The sequence below is a fragment of the Glycine soja genome, chromosome 15 (assembly GCF_004193775.1).
Source record: "Glycine soja cultivar W05 chromosome 15, ASM419377v2, whole genome shotgun sequence".
NCBI classification, from domain to species: domain Eukaryota; kingdom Viridiplantae; phylum Streptophyta; class Magnoliopsida; order Fabales; family Fabaceae; genus Glycine; species Glycine soja.
Window position 1 is genome coordinate 10,238,137 of NC_041016.1, and position 10,442 is coordinate 10,248,578.

At 33.5% G+C, this 10,442-nt stretch overlaps 2 protein-coding genes across 2 annotated transcripts; both read left to right on the top strand.

Moving 5' to 3' along the window:
- The first annotated feature begins 446 nt into the window (after positions 1-446).
- On the top strand, positions 447-2,709 carry LOC114386762 (patatin-like protein 7). Its single transcript, XM_028346804.1, has 2 exons — positions 447-1,505; positions 1,988-2,709. Exons 1-2 carry the CDS (start codon positions 567-569, stop codon positions 2,357-2,359), a joined length of 1,311 nt encoding a protein of 436 aa, XP_028202605.1. The 5' UTR covers positions 447-566; the 3' UTR covers positions 2,360-2,709.
- Positions 2,710-7,133: 4,424 nt separating this feature from the next.
- On the top strand, positions 7,134-10,076 carry LOC114386322 (accelerated cell death 11-like). The gene is made up of 4 exons (XM_028346295.1): positions 7,134-7,411; positions 7,558-7,730; positions 8,998-9,143; positions 9,770-10,076. The coding sequence occupies exons 1-4, from the start codon at positions 7,211-7,213 to the stop codon at positions 9,874-9,876; spliced, it is 627 nt and encodes a 208-aa protein (XP_028202096.1). The 5' UTR covers positions 7,134-7,210; the 3' UTR covers positions 9,877-10,076.
- Positions 10,077-10,442: the final 366 nt, after the last annotated feature.

Sequence of the window (10,442 nt, forward strand, 5' to 3'; positions counted from 1 at the left end):
CATCTAAACAATGGGTAAATAGTTCATGCAACATGCAAAATGTCATCCAATAACAAATTTGCCTTAAAAAAAGCAGTTTTCGAAATGATAAAATTATATAAATAATTCTTCACATATTCAATAATTTAAAGAGTTTTCGAATATTAAAAAATTACTTTAAAAAATATTTAATAAAAAAAAAACTTTTTTTGGTGAATAAAAATAACAATAATGCTTAAAACAAACATGAAATTTTTGGTGAATAAAAAATACTTTTACTGTAACTTTTTAAGTCCCATCAGTTTCATCCATCTCAAAAACAATTCCCTCCCTCACTCCTTCCCAATATTAAATTCAGAAGAAAAAGAAAAAGAAAAACACAAATCGCGTGGCGATTAATCGCCCACCATAGGAATGTTCTTGGATCACTCTCTTTCCTCACTATATAAACCCACTCTTCCACTCCTTTCTTCGTCATCACAATTCCTCAACAACACAACACACAAACACAAAATCCCCTTCAAAACCTTTCGCTTTCTCTCTCTCTCTAAAGCAAAAACAAAAAAGCTTCCCTCGAATTGCAGAAAATGGCAACAATGTCCGCATCTCCAATGAACCTCAACATGATTGACTCTAACTTCGAAGTCGACAAGCTCACCTACGAAATCTTCTCCATTCTCGAGAACAATTTCCTCTTCGGCTACGGCGACACCGAAAATCGCACCAATTCGATTAATTTTCCGCCGAGAGACGCGAAACCGGCGAAACACGCCGCCGGCAAGGTCCGCATCCTCTGCATTGACGGCGCCGGCGCCACTGACGGCATCCTCGCCGCGAAGTCCCTCGCGCACCTCGAGGCCTGCCTCCGCCGCAAGTCAGGCGACGCGAACGCGCGCGTCGCCGATTTCTTCGACGCCGCCGCCGGCTCCGGGGTCGGTGGCGTCCTCGCCGCGCTGCTTTTCACTCGCGGCAAGGACGGAAGGCCGCTGTGCAGCGCCGAGGGGGCGCTGCGGTTCCTCACCGACAACCGCCGCAGGATTTCGCGGCGGGCGGGGCTCCTCCGGCGAGTGCTCCGGCCTGCGGCAAAGGCGGAGAAGCTCTTCCGCAAGACGTTCGGGGAGTGCACGCTGAAGGACACGGTGAAGCCCGTGCTGATCCCCTGCTACGACCTCGTCACGCGCGCGCCGTTCGTTTTCTCGCGCGCCGACGCGCTTGAAGTGGACGGCTACGATTTCAAGATGCGCGATGTGTGCGCCGCCACGTCAGCGGACCCATCCTCTGCCCCCACAGAGATGCGGTCCGTCGACGGCAGGACCAGGATCATGGCCGTCGACGGAGGCGTCGCCATGAACAATCCAACGGCTGCCGCCATCACGCACGTGCTCAATAACAAACATGAGTTCCCGTTCTGTAACGGCGTTTCCGACCTCCTCGTACTCTCCCTCGGTAACGGAGAGTCAGACTTTAACGCCGTTAAGTCCTCCTCTGGCTTCGTAAGGATCGCCGGCGAAGGAGCTTCCGATATGGTAAGAAACCAAGAATTACCAAATTTAATTATTTTCATCTTTTATCTGCATTCTCATTTTATAAATTAAAATGCATAATTTGAGGTTTTTGTATTTTTTTTTTAATTATACTATGCATTACACATTACAATACATTATACATAATTTGTTTTTAAAATAAATATTAATATTTAAAAATAACATTATATGCTACTCTATTACCACAAGTAAGGTTTTAACTATCAATCAAATTTTTTGATAGAAAATTAATATAGACTTTTATTGATGATATTCTGTATCAATAATGCTATAAAAAAATATATGCTACAATACTGATTTTATTAAAATAGACTTGGTGGTAGTTAGGGTGTGAGTAAATTTGTTAACTACCTAACAAACCCATGCGATATATTTTACAATAAAAAAGAAATTGTATGAGTTTGTATACTTTAATGATTGGTATTGATATTGAGTCTAATGGGAATGAAAATAAAATAATGCAGGTGGATCAAGCCGTATCGATGGCATTTGGTGAGTGTCGGACGAGCAATTATGTGCGGATTCAGTCAAACGGGATCATGGCAAACAAGAGCACAGAGGCCAAGTCCTGCAAAACGGCGTCGGATTTGTTTGCCATGTCGGAGGAGATGTTGGCCCAGAAGAACGTTGAGTCCATTTTGTTCAGGGGGAAGAAGGTGGCGGAGAACACCAACATGGACAAGTTAGAGTTGTTTGGGGGAGAGTTAATTAAGGAGCAAGAGAGAAGAAAAACAAGCATTTTAGCAACGGTGGTGTTGAAGAACAATAATGCCTCACCCTCACCCAGCAGAACTTCCTCTGCCACTACCTTGTCCACTTTGTCCTCCAGTAGTTAAAACCAGAAACAGACAAGGGAGATTAGAGGGAAGAAATCCAAAGTTAGATTTTTCATTGTGGGGTTGAATTTTTATGCCAGTTTTTCTTTTTTATTTTAAGTTTGTGGTGTTGGGGTAGCTGCCGCTTGGGACCAAATTAAGGCAAATTGAGAGACTGAGCTGTGCAGAGCCGAATCCTTAATTACTACTATTACTATTACTACCTACATTATATTTATTTTTTTTATTTTTCTTTAGTTTTTTTGGGGGTATATATTACATTTTTATGTAATGATAGTGATTTGTGTATATGGTTATTGCCATGGCATGATTTTTGGTTTAATGTTAGAGCTGTGCTTGATTTGTGAGAATTGTACTGTTCGGTAAGAACATCATCATCTGATAGTTAAATAGTATTGTGACTGAATGCAGAACACTAATTCTGGAAATTGGCACATTTCATAGATGTTTTTGATCATTTGCAAATAATTATAATTACATATATTTGAGAAGAATCAGAAGTAGAATTCAAATCAAAGTTTGAAATGAAATGAAGCCGTTTCACTTCACCATTAATAATTATTATACCAATTTAAAGATTAGAGTTTCTATTATGACTCAATAATTTGGGAGGTTTTGATATTTTTAATTTTTTAACCAATTAAATTTTATATTATTTTTTTGTTTTTTCAAATTAGTTTGTGATTATTATTTTTTAAAATTTTAAAATTAGAAAATTTGATTAAAGATAACTCTAAAAGTCTGAATCCTAAAATTATTGTAGTTACTTTTAATACTTTTTATAAAATCTATGCTTAAGAAACAATAAAAAAAAAAATTAGACCCTAGATTCCAAAAGAATTTTTTATGAAAAGTGTTGAAAGTAACTAAAAAGTTTTAGAGTTCAGACTTTTAAAACTATTTTTAATCATATTTGTCTAATTTAAAAGAATTGTAATTTTAAAATTTTAAAAATAATAATCAAATGCTAATTTAAAAAATAAAAAATAATTAATGAGAAAATAACATATAATTCGATCAGCTAAAAAACTAACAATATCAAAATACCTAAAATTATTGGGTCACTGTAGAAAGTCATTAGAAACTTTTTTAGTTGTAGACTTGAAAGCATGAATATCGTAGCACGATTAAATATTAATACGTGCGCATGACACTAGTATTGACGTTTTGTGTAGGGCTTGTATCCCAAAAGAAGGCTCTAGTAGTAGTATGCTGAAATCAAGTGGTCACTAAGCACCACGTTAAAATTGAGTATGCTGTTATGCAAAGAAAAAAAATGAATGCTTGAAATTTACGAAAAGATTTTTCACTAGATTTTTCGTACAGGACCACCATTTGGTACGGGGCAAGCAGTACAAAAATAACAAATACCTCAGTTCTTATTTATTGTGTCGTTAAAAAAACCAATATTCATATCTTTTTACTTAAAAAAGTACATGTCTTAATTGTAAATTTACGACTGACATTAATTTCAACATCTAATTATATTCAATAATACGAAATTAATTTTATTAAAACTATTTACATTTAACTTAAATAATTAAAGGTTTACCTTAATTAAAAAACTTAAATAATTAAATAAATAAACCCTTCTTTTGCACAGTTTGGATGCATCATAGTACATGCATGGTGGGTTTGCAAGTGTCACATGAACTGTTTTGGTCGGTGGAGCCTATAAATGTTGAAAGGGTCATTGTGGGTGTTGTGGGGGTGCATTTGCACAAATTTTGTTGCTAGTTTGGCATAATAATGATATTTATAATGTAGAATAATCAAGCATACCTAGTAAAGGTAGCGATGGAGATATATTTATAGTGATGGGAATAGGTGATGTGTTTGGTGGTTTAATATCATCCTCTTGCCATGCCCGGTGAGGAGATCAATTCTGAATTATGTTAAACTGTCTTTAATATGCATGCATGTTTGTGTCAATGATGCTTGCATGATTTCAGAGATTGGACGCTAATTGACTACTGAATATGGTAAATGAACTTACGGTTGCAGTGTGCAGCACCCTTGTTTTATCATAATCCAAGGCACTCATACGATTCACTCTAATACAAGTCATATTGTGTGGAATCATATTCCTAGAGAGGCCAATGGCTAAGAATTCTCTGATGAAGGAGGAAGATTACCATTTGTTTGATTTTGTCCTAGATTTTATTTTATCTGATAGGGCTCTAGTTTGTTTCCCTAGAGGCTTCTGGTTGTCTTTTGGTCTTGATGTAATTAATCCACAAAAACAAAACAAGTTAGTATCGAAGAATCGATCTGATTGAATGGTCAGTCTTCAAGCAATGTTACTTAAGTGTGATACCATTTTAGAACAAAAATTTAAGATAATTTCCGATATAGTCTTGATACATATCTTTTATACTTTTTCGTCAAATATATGTTCATATCATTTACCATCATTTTGTCTTTTTATTTCCTTTTATATAAAACTTAGTCTGAAAGTATTTATTAATTTTTGTCTTTTAGTGTTTCTTAATAACATTTTTTTGTTATCAATAGTTACTGATCTTCCTGTAAATTCTCTTAATACTTCATAAAGAAAATATTAACTAAAAAAATAAAGTATTTAATGTCTTTAGAATATATAACATTTAGAGAGTAAAAAATTTTAAATTTGACCATTTAAAATTTATGAATTTAAGGTATGAATTTTATCCACTTTGAAACTTTAATTCTAGGAATTTAAAATTTTTCATTACAGGATATGTTTAATGAATAATATTAATGGAAAATACTTAGTTGGAATGGTTATTTTAATTAGATGATATAGATTAATCATTGATAAAATTAACATATACTTTATACAATGTCACGTAAAAAAATAATTAAGTTTTATATGATATTGAAATTGTAAGCCCATTATTTTATTCTTTAGATGTTATTATAGATGTTAAATAGACTTATTCTCAATCTTCTGAGGTTGAATTTGAGTTGTTTTTTCATTCCATGGCCCAAGTCACGCATACAACCCATTGTTTCTTCTGAATTATATGTTTCATTTTTTTTAATATATTAGAGAACGAGTATTTCGTTTGAATATATTACAGAATGAGTACTTCGAAAGTGTGATGTTTTGGTTACAAAATAGATGTTCTGAAAAAACAAAACCTATCCATAAGGTGTTTCAGAATATTTCTTCCATGATTATTTCTTAATGTATTAAAGAATAAGCATTATGGAAGTATCATATTTTGGTTAAGAAATATGTATTTCAGAAGACCAATACCTATTTTAAGGTGTTTTAAAAATAATCATTTTTGGATGTATTACATAATAGACATTTAAAAAATATGATATCTTGATTATGAAATAAGCGCGCGTTTGATGTTCTAGAAGAATAACAACCATAGGTGTTTTAGAACACCACTTTCATAACACATTTATACCGTTATCAAATACAAATTCCTACATTTATGTTTATCAAAATGTTTCATAATAAATAAATTGTTTATACTGAATCACATTGTGGTCATGTTTAATTATCATTGTTAAAATGAATTATTGTAAATGCAAAACAATAATAATGTTTGAAAGTATTTGATTGGAATAAATTTTTTCATAGCCGAAAATCATGATTTCTAAAAATTAAGAATAAAATTTATATGATTGGATATTAAGAATTTTTAGATAAATTTTTTAAAAATCAAAGAATTATGTCTATTTTTACTTAATATTTTAATTTTTTATCACATTATATAATTTAATAAAGAATAACATAACGTTTAAATTGTAGTAAAAGAAAAATTAAATTTAGAAAATTAAGATTTTCACCTCTTCGATGAAAAAGTTTTTGTGAGAAATTGATTAAAAAATATTTTCAGAAAACATTCTTTAGTTTTTTAAAATGCATGCTAAACATGAAAAACTAATACTCTGTTTGGGGTGATTTTTAGGTGAATTTTAAAAATAACAAACCAATTTTTAGTTTTAGTTTCAAAAAATTCAAAACCAAGTTTTAAATATATGATTAATTTCAAAATAAATTCATTTTTGAAAGTTTTATATTCTATTAAAATTATTTTAAGAGTGATTTTGTTTGGGTGATGATAACGGTGATAGATGTGGTGTCAGCAACGACGACAGTAAAAACACTAATGATGATTACATTAACAATGACGATAAAGATAATGATAGTGATGGTATCGATAGTGTTGGTGGTGGTGATGATAGAGATAATATTGGTGGTAGTTATAGTAATAATATCAGTGACATCGACCATGGTGATGATAGTGATAATAGTGACAATAACAAGATCGGTATTAACAATCAATAATGATGGTATCAGTGACATGGTGACAATGATAAGGACACTACAACGATGATTGTAGTGATATGGTAAGAACAATAAAATGTGCAATTATCAAATGTAAAAAATTGTATTTTTTTAAAACTAAACCAAATTTACAAACCTTTTTTCTTAGTTTTGAAAATGAGTGTGAATATGTTTAAAAAATGATTTAAAAATTATTTTAATTCTATTTTTGTCAAATACATTTTATTTTAAAAATTACATTTAAAAACTAAAAATAAAAAACTCACTACCATTCCAAATAGGTCCTAAGTTTGAAACTAACATAAAAGTATAAACTTTGACTCATTCTTTATATTTAAAAGGATAAACTATGACTATTTTTTATACTTAAAAAAAAAAAAGAAATTACAATGACAATATAAGTTTTTAATTAACCTTAAAAATACAAAAACTAAAATTTAATTTTCACCGACCTAAGTCTCATCTTTACCCTTGTTATTATTATTCCCTTGTAAACGCAACCAAAGATGCTTCCCGAAGAAGGAGTAGCGTAGAGGAAGAGTGCGAAAGAAAGATCGTTCTCGATGACAGAGGGGAACGGTGACAAAACTCTGCGAAAGATCGCAGACGCATTCAATGACCTTGCAAACGTTTTCACCGATTCTCAGAGCGCAGAAACAGAGGTCAAGGTTGCTCCCTTCTCTCATGCCTGCTCTCTCGTCTCCCCTCTCTTCGGTTGCTTGGGCGTCGCCTTCAAGTTCGCCGAAATGGATTACGTCGCCAAGGTATTCTAATCCTTTGAGCTTTTATAATTCAGTGGTAGAAATACTACTGAGAATCCTTGATTTATACTTGTTTTCAGTTTGTGCCGTTTGTTTATGAATATGATGATTTTGAAAATGGATCGTGGTTGATGTGGTGATGATGGTAGGTTCATGATCTGGCAGAGGCGTCCAAGTCTATTCAGAATCTGCAGTCTCTGATTGAGCTGGATGTGCAAGCTAACACTGTTAGGAAAGGAGGTAGCCATACGCGGAATCTGCTCAGAGTGAAGCGCGGACTTGACATGGTCAGAGTGCTCTTTGAGCAGATTCTAGTTACAGAGTATGTGCATCACTTACTGATTTACATTTTGCTTTGTGCTAAGTATATTCTTTTTATCTAAAATGTTGGTACATTATGATATGAATAATTTAACTAAGATACCAAAGAGCAAGGTTTTGAATTGTGATTGTTGATATTATCGAAAATTGTGCATGTGGTTGCAATTGTGGTTGTTGAGACCTCTAAGTGTGTGTTTGGATTACAGTTGAAAAAGTGGAGTTTGAGTTTCATTGAACTCAACTTTGTAAACTTAAGTTTAGTTAAAAAGTATGTTTAATGTAACTTGATTTATGTTTTGAATTTTCTACGTTCAACGAAAAAGCAAGAGAGGAGTAACTTTGGACTCAACCTTAGATTGGAAGAAAATCATGTTCAACCGAACTGGGAAAATGATTTGCCAAACATGCAGGCACAACTTTCTATGAGGATAAACCTTGCCAAAGACTGGAAAATGGAGATAGAGTGCAATCGAAGTATGAAACCGAAGGGATGGCTTCTGCCTTTCATCCATGGGAAAAGGGAGAGTGACAATTGAGGTCTTCCCCATTTGATTTATACGAAAGAAGCCATAAGGAATAAGAATTCCACCTTTACTACTTATTTTTAGTTACTTGTTTAGTTTGTGTTTGCGAATAATGGGATAGGGGAGGAAAGTAAGGGGCCTGCCTAGTGGTGAGTCGAACCTTCAACTTCATCACAACTTGATCTTAAAGGCTGGTGTTGGTGCCAATTTAGCTACTAGCTTGTTGGCATACTGCTTTATTGTTATTATAGCCTATGTGTTTTTCCCTTAAAACAAATCTAGTCGAACAATATGTTCATTTGTGGTTGTTCTTCATACCTTATCATTGTCAATGTTCATTCCATAAAAAAAAAATAAAAATAGGAACAATCTGTTATGGTTGGTGACTGCTCCAATTATCTTCCCTTCTTTGTTACCTTTATAACTAGCAACTAGTGACCAGTAAATGTAAGCCTACTCCAGTACTCATCAACCAATTGGCTTAGGTTCAATCTTCTGATCAGTTTCATGAAACAGAAAAATTAGTAGAAAATTGAAAACTGGAGAATATTCTCCTGTTTATTATTGTTTATGTCTCCAGCCTTATTGTGCTGAGGTGGGTTGCATTATTGATAAATATTAAAATTAACAAAGGTTTGTTTCTTATATTAAGCGATCTGCACAGCAAATACACCTATGTGTAAGAAATATATGGTGTTAGATCTGATAGTAAATGAGCTTAGTTACTGTATGTCTTTTTGGCAGGGGTAATTCCCTTAGGGATCCAGCTTCCAAAGCTTACGAACAGGTGTTTGCACCTCACCATGGCTGGGCGATCAGGAAGGCTGTTTCTGCGGGAATGTATGCCCTTCCTACAAAGGAACAGCTTCTGAAGAAACTCAATGAGGATGGTAAGTCTAGGATTAAGTTTGCTTGCACTTTTATTGAACTTTAAATCCTGAAAAAAGATTACTTGAAAGTATAGTTGGTTCTAGAGCTTGAGCAGGGTGGCAGACAGGGAGAGAGATGATTTATGTGAAACCTATTTATGATGAATGTGGAATGGTTAATACTTATCATTTTTCCTTACTTTTCTAAGTTAGCAGTTGCATCTCTGGTTTAACCTTGAAGTTTGGGGCATAGTAATGTTAATCTGCCACCCATATTTGATGATATAGCTTTTCCTCTTTAAGATCCCACATTTGAATCTATGTCTTTAACAGCTCGTAGAAGCATAAAACACTATGATATAAAATTCCTTGTCTGTGTCCTTTGCACACTGTTATAATAGAGAGAGAATATCAAATCTATTATGTTTAATCATATTGTTTCTTACTATTATCCCCCCCCCCCCCTTTTCTCAATGGTAAATCAAGACAGTGTAGAAGAATAGGAAAAGGGAAAGTTATTGACAGATTATTTTATTCAAATTTTGACAGATTATTTTATTCAAATTTGTCTCGAAAATTGAAGTTAATGTGATCATGATGTTCATTTTTCTTATCTTTTTTATTTGTTGTTGGCATCTTTGCTTCAGAGGCATCGGCAAAAGACCACATGCAAAGTTATGTCACTGCTTCCGCACCTCTAATCCAATACATTGACAAACTCTTTGTTTCTAGAGACTTGGGAATAGATTGGTGAAACCTTGGGTTGTATTTCAGATTGTACAATGTAATTTGCTATTATTAAATTTATATGACATAATTGATGCATTTATAATTAAGAAGTATTCATTTGTTATAGAATTTGCTTATATTGCAATAGATGTTAGTGCTAATTTACAGGCTATTGAGATGCTATGTGCAATGTGTTACTGAATGGTAATGATGGGTTAAGAGTAAGACTTTCTTGCAGTCTTTGGAGGATTACATATTTGCCAATTTTATCTTTCCACTTCAAACTTTTGGCGTAGTCTTTGAATCCTTTGATGTTTTATTTACTTGAGTCTAATGTGCAACAATACAACAACAATAAAGTCTTATCTACCCACTAGATAAGATCGACTACATGGATTAAACTATCTCAATCTACAGGTTGAAAACCATGGCTTCAGAAATATTAGATTTAAATACCAAGTGATTTTATTGTGCCCGATACCGTATTATACTGCATATTGTCCATGAAACAACATCAATGCATTGTGATAAACATGTGACGAAAGAGATAACGAACCTAAAATGCAATTTTGGGCGTGCATATCAATTTGG

Coding starts and splice junctions, on each gene's coding strand:
- LOC114386322 (XM_028346295.1), top strand. CDS start 7,211: ATGACAGAGGGGAACGGTGACAAAACTCTGCGAAAGATCGCAGACGCA. Junction 7,412..7,557: donor AAATGGATTACGTCGCCAAG/GTATTCTAATCC, acceptor TGATGATGGTAG/GTTCATGATCTGGCAGAGGC. Junction 9,144..9,769: donor GAAGAAACTCAATGAGGATG/GTAAGTCTAGGA, acceptor TCTTTGCTTCAG/AGGCATCGGCAAAAGACCAC.
- LOC114386762 (XM_028346804.1), top strand. CDS start 567: ATGGCAACAATGTCCGCATCTCCAATGAACCTCAACATGATTGACTCT. Junction 1,506..1,987: donor GCGAAGGAGCTTCCGATATG/GTAAGAAACCAA, acceptor AAAATAATGCAG/GTGGATCAAGCCGTATCGAT.